This window comes from Rhinolophus ferrumequinum, chromosome 5, assembly GCF_004115265.2.
Source record: "Rhinolophus ferrumequinum isolate MPI-CBG mRhiFer1 chromosome 5, mRhiFer1_v1.p, whole genome shotgun sequence".
In the NCBI taxonomy this organism is placed as follows: Eukaryota; Metazoa; Chordata; class Mammalia; order Chiroptera; family Rhinolophidae; genus Rhinolophus; species Rhinolophus ferrumequinum.
Window position 1 is genome coordinate 83638637 of NC_046288.1, and position 13612 is coordinate 83652248.

Consider the following 13612-nt stretch of genomic DNA (forward strand, 5'->3'; position numbering starts at 1 on the left):
CAGTGCATGAACCTGAACTTGAAAATCAGAAAAAGAGGGATGCTGACATCTCAGATCACGTGGACGGTGACCTGGGGCCAGCTCTTACGTAATGCCTTGTGCAGAATCAGTCTCACGGGCTAGTTTGTAAGTCTGGGTGCCCACCTGTTTGGATATTTGTGGGACAATCTGATTAGTGTCGCTCTTCCCATTAGGTGGTAAGCTCTACGAGGACAGGGAACATGACTGCTTTGCTCGCCAGGGCTTCCTCTGCTCCCCGGTGGTGGCTGCTCCATCAGTAGACATTCAGTATGAGTGTATGGATGAGCGATGTGTGGGGCTCAGCACCTTTACTGACCGTGTGAGGCAGGCAAATTACATCCACGCTCGCCTAGAGACTTCACAAGGAGCCCTGAGGCAGGCACTATCGTCTCCATTTTACAGATGGAGAAACTGAGGCTCAGGCCGCTCACCTGAGTGCGCCTGAGCCGGCCTGTGACCCCCAGGCCCACCTGGCTCCAGCGCACACACAGCACCCTGGACCCCCTGGTGGTTGTGCTTCCCCAGCGAGGGGAAGATGTGAGTGGATGTCACTCTGAGCTCCTCACTCAGTCACTCTGCTTGCCCAGGTGTGTCCCTGCTCTTGTCACTAACTCAGGCCGGTGCTGTTTTGCTTGCAGGCTGAGGAGACAGCAGGGGCAGAGCGGCCAGCTCCTGGACACCGAGGGCCACGCTGGCAGTCAGGCTCAGGGCAAACTCCAGGACGGGCGCAACAACAACGTCCTGGTCCACGCCTGCTCCCGAGGCTGCAGCAGCTAAGGCCGCACCGCGGGCCTGTGGCTGCCCCCGCGGGACGGCGCACACCTTTGCCCACCCACCAGAGCCCCTCTCTGCCACGACGGTCCCTGTCTCACCCCGACAACATCAGATGCGGAAAGAGCCCTGGGCTCGGAGCTGGGGAGCCTGGGTGCTGGTCCCAGCTGCCAGAATGATTCCCTGTGTCACCTTGGACAAACCATGCCCTTCCTGTGCCTCAGTTTTCTGCATCTGCCAAAGGGGTTAAACAGCTCTCTGCCCCACCTCGAATGGCAAGGTTATTAGGAGACTCCAAGAACCTTGCCAAACCTTTGACATTTATAAACTAGTTTACATGTGCAAAATATAACCTTGTTGTTGGACGTGCACTCCCACCCCCCGAAGCACACTGCAGCTTTGCCACTTGGTCCACCCTGGCTCGGTAGGCAGTGGTCTCGAAAATGGAGCTCAAAGGCAAAATAAACATCTGATGTGTTTGCCCTTCCCATGGAAACACCGTTCCCCAATCCTGGAGCAAAACCGGAAGTGTCTTCATTTGCATTCTCTGCCAGGTCAGTCTTTAGACCTTCCAAGATGGCGTGGCCCCCAGACCAGCCTGGTCCCCAAGGTCTTGGTGTGGCAGGCGCACTTCTCCCTCCATTCACAGAAGACTGCCTCACCCCATTTTTAATTTCAGCAGGACCCCACCCCCACGCCACTCCCAGGGCGTAGATGCAAATTCAGAAGGTCAAGTTGCTGACCATCAGTGAGTAACTCCTACAGTGTCACCAGAGCTCCCAACGGCAGACCTCTGACTCTGCACCCCCCTTCCAGGATTTCTCTCCTGGGAAGGGTATAAAGTCATCTCATCGGGATTGTCTTAGAGAGGTCCCCCCACCAGCCACGGACGAGGAGTTCCATATTGGTAAATTCAGAAGCATGAGTCATTATATAGAAAGTTTACTCTAGGAGGATAGTGGGATCTCACCGCAAACAGACTACGATCTGTTCAGGGAGCAGCTTGCCTTTGAATTGGAAGATGCTGTAGCACCGGGGAGAAGCTTAGACGTGGAGTCAGGCCTGTGTTCAGAAGCCAGCCCTGCTGTTCCCAACCAGGAGTGCTTAGGCAAATCGCGTAATCCCTGGAGCGTCCATTTCCTTTTTAAAAAATAGGGGAAATAAAACTTCCCTTGCAAGTGGTTTGAGGGTGACATGAGATCCTGCATGTAAGGCACCCACCCGCTCACTGAAGGGGACCACTCGGTCAGCAGCGTCCTCATCGCTTGGAGAAACTTTCCTGTTTCACTCCGGGCTGGTCAGTGGTGGAAGTGAGCCTGGTGTGTAGGGTTCTTTGCACTTCCTTCCTGGTGTCGTTAATATCTGTACATCCCCGTCGATGTCCCACTGTGGTTGTCTTTTTTTCATCCAACTTCCAATTTTCCCTTGTTACGTTATAAGGCAATCCTTGGGGCTGTCAAGCTCTTAGATTTCTTAAGAGACATTTTAATGTATGGCGTGGTTTTATAGTTTTACTTTTTTTAATGGTCATTGTTTTCCTCCTCTGAACCAAGGCTAGTTCTACATGGTGTTGTCCACGTATGTCTATTCAGCTTACACACTTTTTATTCTTCATTCCCCATCGGCACGTCCTGTCCCCTCCAGGAAATCACCGGGCTGCTTCTCTCTTCACTATGACCCTGGCAGCACTTAGGAGTTTCTCAGTGGGCGAGCTTCATGAATTAGGGGGCAGGACCTGGAAGCAGCCCTCGAGACGCTGGATTTCCTGACTCTGTTCAAGTTGGTGTTGTTCCTTGTTCAGAATAAACTATTTCTTGGATGTTCCTTCCTACAACTTTGTTCTTATTCAGGGCTGGGTGGGATGTGCCATGTCCTCTAAGAGTCAAAACCTCAAGTGTAATGAGACACACAGAGATGGGGTGGGGGTGGGGGAAACAGAGTCAAGTCAGTGATGTCTGCCCACAGAATCAAACCAAACTCGGCAATTCAAGGCTCTCCAACTTGATCCCAGTTTCCATTATTCTCATCGTTATATCTATTATCGCCATTGTTATTTTATACTTACACAGGTGCCCTCTATACACTAAGGCAAAAATACAGGCAATTCTCCACCGAAAGAAAAACGCTCGTAGAATGTCCTCAAATTACGGGCCAAACCTCTACACAGTACACACACGGGTGCAAATGAACCAGTGTTTCTTTGGGGGACGAACTTCATCGTCCACCCCCCTGCTTCAGCTCTTCCTGTCTTCTCTACCTGGGATGCCTTTCACCTCCCACCGCTACATGTCAAAATAGGACCAGTTCCGCCTCTTTCGTGATGCCTCCTGGGTGTCCTGGCAGCACTGGCCCAAGCCAGATGTGCTCTGTCACACATCTCCCGTAACTTCCTCGGGGCTCTGAGTGCTGCCAACTGCACAGGAGGGTTACTTTTGCCGGTGGCTTATGCTGCTTGCCTGCAAGCTAGTGAGAGAGGACAGCCCCTTTTCATGTCTCTCTCCTCCTCCCACCCTCCTTCTTCCAATCCTGGCTCATAGGTCATCAATGATGTTCCAAAGAAGGAGATGAAAGCGAGCCCAGCACCAATCCGCGAGGGGGGTAAAGCTTGCTTTTGGCGTCTTCCTGCTTCCGGTCTGGCCACACTGCCCCTGCCCAGGGCTTTCGTCTCTGCTGGTCCCAGTACCTTCCTAGGGGCTGCCCCTGAATGGATGTCCAGTCCTCATCTCCTGTTCAGAGCCATCTCTCCTGAGTTCCAAGTTCCACATGAGTTTTCTCTGCTCCCGCATCCAAAACCCCATTTTCAGAGAACAGAGCCCCTAGTCCAGTATTGGCGGGAAACGAATCTGATGAAAGAAAGACATACCCAAGCAAGCATGTGTGTAGGAGTCACCTTATGATTTAAAATTCGGGCACAGTAGGACAAGCTGTAGACGGGTGGCATCAACGGGGTTCTCCGACTGCCGCTGAAATACAGCTCAGGCTTCCATGGCAGTGAGTGAAAACGCATCACATTTACAGTAATAGTAAACCCAAAGCTGGATGCTGAGTCCCTTGCTATTTACTGGCAAATATTGCAGCATGTTCCAGAATCCTCCTCCCCGAATTTGCCTGAGCAGCCACAGCATTCCTTCGTAAGCCAGAAGGCCCCCTCCCCACCGGTGGGGAGGGAAAGCCCAGAGAGCCTGTGTGCTGCCCCAGCCTTTGTCCTTCTGCTGTGTTGACCACCATGGCTCCTGGCCACTCACGGGCCCTGAGCCTCACTCCAGAGGCTCCTGCTACAATGACCTCCACTCCTTTCCTCCCTCTCAAGCCGGTAGGGACACAGATTCAACTTGTTAAAATCAGCTCCTGTAAAAATGGTTCCAACCCAGCGCTCTTGGGCTCTGGGCAACGCCCTCTCCTTCTCAAAGCACCTGAGCATGAGGGCGGCTCGTCCCGGAAGGGTCCCACACAGTGTCACACTGACCTTGGGGTCCCTGCCTCCTGATGCTCCCCAGCTCCCTTGCTGGGACCTGTCCCTCAGCTTCCTTGAGGAACCCGCACCCGTCAGACAGGCCTGCACCCATCTATACCTCAGTCCAGACTGGTCCATTTCCCTTTCCAGGACCCTCGGCCCACACACAGATCAGCTCAGGAGGCAGACAGTGACTTCCGTGTCCTCACATCTCCAATGAGGCTGCTCCCACTGGGCTCAAGGGTCCTCTCCGGAGTGGGCACAAGCCAACCCATCGGAGATGGGCCCAACAAGAGCTGGCTTTGGAATGGCAGACCTGGGTTCAAATCAGGACCCCACCCTTCACCATGTGGCCTCACCATTCATCGCGGTAGCCCCACCCTCCCGCGTGGCCCCACCCTCCTGCGTGGCCCCACCGCAAGTCCTCACGCACAGGCAGGGCCTGGTAACTCCCACGCTGGCTTTTCCGGGTAGTATTTATGAAGGTCACCTCTGGGGCTTGAGTGAGCACATGTGTTAACTCAGAGACCTTTGTACAAAGCACAAGTCCTACCAGGAAGACGTCATTTTCTTTAATGAAATATATTAGGATAACAATGGTTAATAACATTATATAAGTTTCAGGTGTATACAGCCAAGGAAACAAAAAGGCATCTACCAAATGGGAGAAGATATTTGCCAATGATATATCTGATAAGGGGTTAATATCCAAAATTTACAAAAATATCATACAACTGAACACCAAAACAACAAACAATCCCATTAAACAATGGGCAGCGGACCTGAAGAGACAGATGGCCAATAGACACCTGAAAAGATGCTCAACATTATGAATCATCAGACAAATGCAAATAAAAACAATGAGATCCCATCAGAATGACGTCATCAATAAATCAACAAGCAACAAGTGTTGGCAACGATGTGGAGAAAAGGGAACCCGCGTGCACCATTGGTGGGATTGCAAATTGGTGCAGCCACTATGGAAAACAGTATGGAGGTACCTCAAAAAATTAAAAATAGAACTACCTTATGACCCAGAAATTCCACTTGTGGGTATTTATCCAAAAAAATCCAAAATGCTAATTCGAAAAAATATATGCACCCCTGTTTACTGCAGTGCTATTCACAATAGCCAAGGTATGGAAACAACCAAAATACACATCAATAGATGATTGGATAAAGAAATTTTGCTACATTTGTACAATGGAGTATTACTCTGCCATAAAACAAAGAATGAAATCTTACCATTTGCAACAACATGGATGAACGTAGAGGATATTATGCTAAGTGAAATAAGTCAGACTGAGAAAGACAAATGTCATATGGAATTTGTCCACTTATATGTGGAATCTAAAGAACAGAATAAATGAACAAACAGAACAAAATAGACTCAGAGATAGAGAAAAAGACTGATGGTTGCTAGATGGGGGTGGGGTGAGAAATGTGAAGGGATTAGAAAGTACAAATTGGTAGTCACAAAACAGTCGCAGGGATGTGAAGTACAGTGTGGAGAATATAATCAATAATGGGCTGGAGACACAGGAAGCAGGAGCCGCAATCTGCCGTCCACTTCTCTGCCAACCAACCAACCCCTTGCTGACTGCAATCCGCTTCTCTGCCAACTGGTTACAGCTGACGGCCATCTACTACCCGAGCCAGCACCTTTCCACGTGAGGCTGAGAGCCTGGAAACTGCTCTCTGGGACTTTGTCCCCACAGCTTCCATCACCATGTATTTGATCCCCTTTAAATCACTTTTCTGTTATGCCGCAGTGCCCAGACCTGCTCCTTATACCACCAGCCTGCTGGTTATGGGGACCCTCTGCATCGTACAGATGACAAAAGTAGGACCACTATATATAGTAGTGACATCTGTGGACGTCTCAGGGACAATCCTTGTGAGCAGCAGATTCTGATTCAGCGGGTCTGGGGTGGGGTCGGAGATTCTGCATTTCCAACAAGCTTCTAGAGCACACTGGTAATACTGGGCTTACAGTATTCCACACTTGGAATGACAAGGAGCTAGAACCTTCTGCCCTCAGGCCAGCCTGGCCTTGCCCATGTTTCATGTGTCTACAGCTGCTTTCACACTACAACTGGAGAGCTGGGTAATTGCAACAGCTGAAAATATTTGGTCTGCAAAGCTGAAAATATTTACCATCTTTTCTTTTACAGAGAAAGTTCGCTGACCTCTGATGCAGAAGACACATCTGGAACATTAAGTGGGCAGACTGAAAACGTACAGCAGCCTTGCTCACTGGCAATGCAACCCCATGCGGTCCCCATGGGGCAGATGTGCAGAGAACGCCACAGTCCCTTTTGCCTTTATGCACTGACTGTTGTGCTTTCTCCCAACTGTGGATCCTTGTCAATAATCCCATCCCGGATGGATATGATCAAAAGTCGCCCTCTGTCTTCTTCCTCCTGTGCTAGCGGGTCCTCCCAGCAGCCCTCTGTAGTGTTTCTGCCTGGTGTGGTTTACTTTCCACAGCCCTTACCAGACTGGACCACTGATGCTGTGTGCCCCTCCACTCCACTCCAGGCAGTGCACTCCATCAGAGAGAGCTGGGCGTAGCTGGCCCCAGCACAGAGCTGCCTCAAGGCTGCCCCCTAGTGGACGTAGAGGTAGTGCAGGCAATCCACCTTGGCGCCCAACTTGAGCCACGTCTGGGAAATGCCTATTACTTTGATGATTCAGCCCACACGCTGTGTCTGTCACCAGTTGCTGTCTGGCCCATTTCTTCTTCCAACCTTGAACATGAAATCATGCTGAGGCCTCTCTCGTGTTTAATTTCTAACTGTCACAAAGAACAAGTACCGTGTTTCCCCGAAAATAAGATCTAGCCAGACCATCAGCTCTAATGCATCTTTTGGAGCAAAAATTAATGTAAGACTCGGTCTTATTTTAATATAATATAAGACTGGGTCTTATATAATATAATAAAATATAATGTAATATAAGACTGGGTCTTTATAATATAATACCAGGTGAATAGAATAAAACAGACTAGAATAGAATAATACTGGGTTAATATAATACCTGGTCTTATATTAATTTCTGCTCCAAAAGACGCATTAGAGCCTGATGGTCCAGCTAGGTCTTATTTTCGGGGAAACACGGTAGCTTCTTCTACTTCTTAGGTAACCACAGACAAACAGGATTCATGGATTTCCCTCTCAGTGTCTCAGCTCTTCCTATTTATTCCCATCCCCCCAAAACCCACACTTTCTAATTATTTTCTCTCTCTATGGGGAGAGGAGGTAGCAAGTTACACGCAGACCCTTCCTGTGTGTAGAGGGCACCATCCTTGCATCGTCTTAATTCTAAGAATCTATTTGTACAACTATTTTCTATGTTTAATTCTTCCCGCCCCTGCGTCCGCCTCCTCCCCTCCCCACTCCAGTTCCAGCCGTTGTTTCTCAGCCTAGTTGTGGAGGACGCAGCTCCCTGGCCCACGCTGGTGTTATGAGCCTTGTGCTCCCCCTCCCCCCAGGCTGTCGGTCGCCAGTTGTTGGTCGGCTGCTCACGGCAGCCCTCACCGGCTGCTGACCACTCCTGCTGCCCATCGGCCACTCATGGTAGCCCACGGCAGCACATGGCAGCCTATGGCCGCTCATGGCAGCCCATGGGAGCACACAGAGCCCGTGGCAGCACACGGCAGTCCATGGGAGCCTAGGGAGAGCTGTTGTTCACAGTCTTAGCTGTAGAGGGCACAGCTTACTGGCCCACGTAGGAATCGAACCAGCGACCTCAGCTTTAGGAGCATGGCGCTCCAACCACCTGAGCCACCGGGCCAGCCCCCTATGTTTAATTCAATGGCGTTTTCTAAATAGGCATTCATTTCACTTGTCATGTTTAGTCAACTCTAATTAAGGGTGAGAGTGGGGGATTCTCCGATGGTGTTCTGAGCAGGACAAGAAAATCCTGAATCCTGTTTTGCCCATCAGCCCTTCCCCAGCTCCCAGCTCCCATCACACCAGGTTCTCAAGGTCGCTCGATAGGAATCAGTGAATGACCAACAGTATCGATACTGAAGCCCCAGTGCAGAGCCCTGAGAGAAGTTCCAGTTGAAGCAAGAAGCCCAGCATCAAAGCCTTAACAAGGTCCCCGATTCTTCTCAAAATGTGACCTTGGCGGCAGCCAGCTCAAGGGTGCCAAGCACAGCAGCCCTAACCATTAGTAAGACTGACCCCATCGGTGGTTCAGGTTCTAACCAATGAATGCAATCAACTTCCTCTTTCATTGTGGGAGAAATGGGGAAGGGTTGATTACACACATGCTTGGCAGAGGAAAATGTGTGGACAATCCCTTTCTCCATTAGCTACTAAGCTGTTGCAGAGTCCAACTCTATCCAAGACCCAAATCAAACAAGCGCAGGATGTATTCACCCAGCTTCTCCACATCTCCTTCCATAGAACTTCCCCGCCCTCACCTATTACCACTCTTTGTGGTCACTGCAGGGGTGGAGTGCTCGATACGCACTTCTGTATTACAGGTTCTATCTATACCTCGGGAAGAATTCATCCCATATTGTGTAGGGCTCTGAGTGTTGGTAGGGTCTTTACATGAATCAACCTACCCACCTGGCAGTTTGGAACCTAAAACATCTATCATCCAGACAGAGGACATTGCATTGCACCAGGAGAGGCTTTCCTAAAATCCCCTGGGCTTTCCCTAAGGCTCATCGATCACCATCCAGTCATTTGCCCGCCTACACCAATCATTGGCGTGGGGGTGGAAGTGCCGTGATTGGTTTACACCAATAGTCATCTACTCTCATAAGCTGCAGGTGGGGTCCTCTTCCCCTGAGTGATGTGGAGATGGGACGTACCCCGTACGTGCCAAAGCTGAAGTTCTGTTAGGGAACGGAAAGAAGAAAACAGATTTGGGCTAAGCACATAGCTTGGAGCAAAAGGAAAGCCAAACTTCATTGGATTTGAGAGAATATATTACAGTTTTATTAGCAATGACCACACACACATATCCTTCCGGCTCTGATTTTCCAAAGAGAGACAAGAGGCAGCAGAAGCACTGACCTCATAGCTTCTTATTTTTCTATCTTAAAATTCTGTCCTATGAAAAGAAGAGGTCCTAGTTATCGGTGCTTATTATGACAGTAAATGGCAGCTCTTTAGAATGTGAGAGGTGGAAGGACCGACGCTGCCCTGGCAGGAGGGAACTGACAGTCGCTGAGAACCTCTCAGGTGCCAGGCTCCGGGCGACGCACCCTCCCTGTATCGTCTCATGGGATCATCAGGTTTCTGCAAGGCCAAAATCATCAACCCCACCTCACAAAGGAGGAAACTGGGACCCAGAGAGACCCCAATTTATAATATTTTCTCAAACCACAGCATTTTCTCAGCAAATCCATACATGATGAGTTGAAAAAGTTCCCTTCTGTATCTCTAATTCTAAAAATTAAGCACCTGGAAAGAGATACTGCCCTGGCATTCTGTATCTCCAAGTCCAAAGTCCCAGAGGATGTGCCAGACTTGGTTGAGATACCAATTCATCCACCAATGAAGAGTGGCCAGCGGGTGGTCCTGGAAAAGCATGGCAGTTGTCCTGGGACCTTATGGGCTGACCTTAGCCATTTCGAACAGAGTATAGAAAGGGAAAGAGAAACATGTTACAATGGAGAAGCCTGACAAACTCCACCTGAGCCAGGTAATCAAAGATAATGTGGGGACACAGCCAGGAGTGCAGTTGCCAGGCTCTCGGCCTCACGTGGAAAGGTGCTGCTGGCTCAGGTAGTAAATGGCCATCACCTGTGATTGGATGGCCATCAGCTGTGGCTAGTTGGCCGTCAGCTGTAACCAGTGAGCCATTGGCCACTAATATAACTGCCGTGGCTACGCTAAAGCAAATGGGGGCTAGCAAGAAGGTGGTGGCTGAGCTGGCAAGCGGCGCAGTGAGGGTTGCGAACAGTGTGGCTTCTGCTTCCTGTTTCTCCAACCCAGCTGCCAGCAAGAATATAGTAGTATGACTCCCCTATCTATGGCTCCATGGGTGTTCCTTCACCATGTCCTGCGTTCTTATGTGGGGAGCGGGACTAGAGACCGTGCAGGCCGCCCCGCACGGCAACCGCTTTCTAAAGAAACAGAGAAATATACCCGAGAAGGGCAAACTGAGTTGCAGGTATTGGTGCTGAGGGTAGAGCTTACGTTTGAGAGGAAGGTCACCCTGTCTGTCTGTACGTCACACAGACTGACGTCAAGCCACTGGCTGACAGGCCCATCCAGGTGCAGGGACCACGTCCACCTCCCTTTGTGGGGGAAGCTAAGAGATCAAACACGCTCATATATGCCAGGCAGAAATCCACAGAACCACCTTTACTCATCAGCTAGGTCCTTTATTGATGAACCGAGAAGATAGGCCAGGAGCAGCAGACCTGGGGACAGAGCAGTGTCACAAGACAGGGGACTAGGGTAAAAGCAGAACTTTCCCCAAAGGAAATAGTCAAGTCAGGGAAGAGAAGCAGACTTTAAAAGATGGAATTCATATCCTCAGAGAGATTTGAGATGATATTGCAGCCATAAAACAATAGAACAAGCTCTTCTGAAAAAAAGGGGAAGAATATGAAAGAGTTCCTGAAAATGAAAAATTATTGCTAAAATAAAAAATTCAATAAAAGGGCTGGAGGAGTTAAGTGGAAGAATCTCATAGAACTGAGAGTAAAGAGAAAATGAGCAAAACCTGATAGAGAGCTTGAGACATACAAGATCAATAATTGTAATGATAAAAGGAGCTGTATTGAGCGTTTACTATATGTTAAGCTGTCTATCAAGCACTGCACACACCTCTTGAACTTTCACAACCCAGCGAGATACAGGCAGCTGGGATCCCTATTTCATAGGTGAGGAAACTGAGGCACGGCCATGAGGAATGACTCATGAAAACCACACAGCCAGTGAAGGAGAGAACTGACCTCAAACCCAGGCCCGGACCCCTTTGTTACTCTGCTACATTCACAGAGTGTTCTTTTCCTCGGGTCTAGTCAAACGGCTTGGCGTGGTAGAAAATTATTTTCACATAAACATAGTATTGCAAAAGCTCTTACTGGCTTAAAATTTTTAGAACCAAACCATGGGCAGAGGACAGATGCTTTCCACGTATTTAACCAAGAGAATGTGATGGGGATCTAGCCGACAGAAGTCAGGAGATGGAGGTGTGAGGTGAAGAGACGGAGAGAATTCTCCAGTACTAGTCAACTCGCTTTCAAAATGGGATCTGTGGGCATCACTTAAAACTGATGAAATCACGCCCTCACCAGGTCTTCACCAGCACCTTTGTTAAGCTCAGCAAGGCTTCAATTAGCACCGAGGACTGTGAACTATGTATTGCATGGGGAACCCAACCCTGAAATCTGCAAAGAAACTGATCTACATGTGTGGTTATAGCAAAACCAACGGAGAGCGAGAGAGAGAACACATGGATCTCTCCATCTCTTGGTAAATACAGCGTCGTGTGCATGGAGGATGTGATTTGTGAGCTCTACACCCTTGGAAAATGCTTTGAAGAGCAAACAACTTCCTGTGGCCCTTCAAATGCTCTCCTCCACCAGGTGGAACGAAGCTAAGCAACCACCCATTTTGTAGAAGGTGGAGCTGCTGGCAACAGAAGGACGAACCAAGACATCAAACCATGGGTATTTCTGTAATCCTGTCAGCAGCTAAACAGTGACTGCTTTCAAACGGAAATAAATACATAAATAATAAATAATAAACAAATAAAGTGGATGAAATAAGAAATAGAGCTTATTCTCATCCTCGTTATCATGTGGTGATTATATCTTGTTATTAGGTTGACGCAAAAGTAACTGCGGTTTTTGCCTATTATTTTTAACCTTTTAAACCGCAATTACTTTTGCACCAACATAAGAGTATACTGTAGTTTATAACATATATATATACATATACACACACACACACACACACATACATATAATATACAACCTGAACATTATAAAGTTAATGGGGTGGATCCATATCTTGAGGAATTGGAGCTTATATAACTGTGGGACCCTCTTTATAAAAATGAGTGCCATGTAGCGAATTCAGAATGAAGTCCAGGGCTTCAGAAGGAGCCTGAGAAATGGAGGGGCCTAGAGCTTGAACTGCCTTATATTTACAGCCTACCTCTGATCAGTCCATAGATGACACCAACGTGTCAAGAAAACCAGGAAAATGTGGAAGGAGGAAAGAAGAAAATAGAGCAAATAGACTAGACCCCTTATTTTTCAGTGTAAAAAATAACTATATCTCAAAAATATACATGTACATAATTATAAAAACACATATACATACAAAAACACATATATATACACATACAATTGGATGATATTCAATCAGAAAAAATTAAAGCAGAAGTGGTTAAACATTATTTCTGCTGCAGGATTCATCTGGAGGTGGGGTAGGAGCCGTGGGAAGACTTCTGTTTTCCATTTCATCCCATTCAGGACTGTTGGATTTTTTTTTTTTTTCGTTTTCATGTATTGCTTTTATAATTATAAAAGAGTGTTGTACCCGGGGAACCCCAGCCTGCTGCCCTCAGCGGCCACCTCCACACATGGAAAGTCCGTGCACTTCCGCTAAGGCCGAGCCGGAGACACTTTCATGCCAGCTGGGGCTACAGCCCCAGACCATCCCCAGAGCTAAGGACAGGACTGCAGCAGTGGGGGGGTCTTTCTGTCCGGATCAGGAGGACTATAGGAGAGAACCAGTGCAGGTCACTCCTTTCGTTGATCTCTCCCCCAAACCTTGGAGTGAATGAAAGCACAGTGGGCACTGCTGATGTCCACCCCAGACGGCCTCAGAACCCTCTTACCAGCCCTGGGCACTGCTCCCAGCCCCTGCATGCTTTGCCGCTAGAGGCCTGCCGCTGCACCCCACAGGCTTGCCCTGGGAGCCGGAGCCTTCCTCTGGTACAGATTGCTCGAAGAGCTTGGGAACGAACTCTCTCACGGCCCTTCCCACGCCCCACCCATAGCCGTGACCGACCACTGCAGGAGTAGCCTGCATCTTTGCTTGGGGCGGGCAAACTCCGAGAGGTAATCTCTGCTTTGGTGTACCTCTCAAGGCGGGGTCGAGGCTGGCTCTCACCCCAGGTCACACCCTGCTGCCCCCCACTCCCTTACGGGGACTTTCCAGGAGCACATTCTTAATCAATCACTTGTACCCAAATCTTGACTCGGGCTCTGCTTCCAGGAGAAGGCGACGTAAGCGGGGAATGGCCATTAGGAATACAGAGGTGGCCCAAATGGTGCAGCCCTGATCAGGAAGCTACAGGAGAACTATAGCTTCATTGACTGGTGCGTTCCACGTGCAGGACTGAGGAAGGAGAGTGCCCGTTCATGATGGATTCTGC

General features: G+C 49.1%; 1 protein-coding gene across 5 annotated transcripts in view; it reads left to right on the forward strand.

Moving 5' to 3' along the window:
- The window catches only part of STK32B (serine/threonine kinase 32B), a 269098-nt gene extending 266508 nt beyond the window's left edge, over positions 1–2590 (forward strand). For 3 of the 5 annotated variants that reach the window (XM_033106743.1, XM_033106742.1, XM_033106740.1), the window contains one exon: positions 660–1496. In XM_033106743.1, coding sequence (XP_032962634.1) covers positions 660–798 — 139 coding nt within the window. In that variant the 3' untranslated portion in view covers positions 799–1496. Of the gene's footprint in view, positions 1–659; positions 1497–2436 lie in introns of those variants that run through there. The other 2 variants (XR_004423066.1, XR_004423067.1) reach the window with 2 other exon arrangements.
- Positions 2591–13612: the final 11022 nt, after the last annotated feature.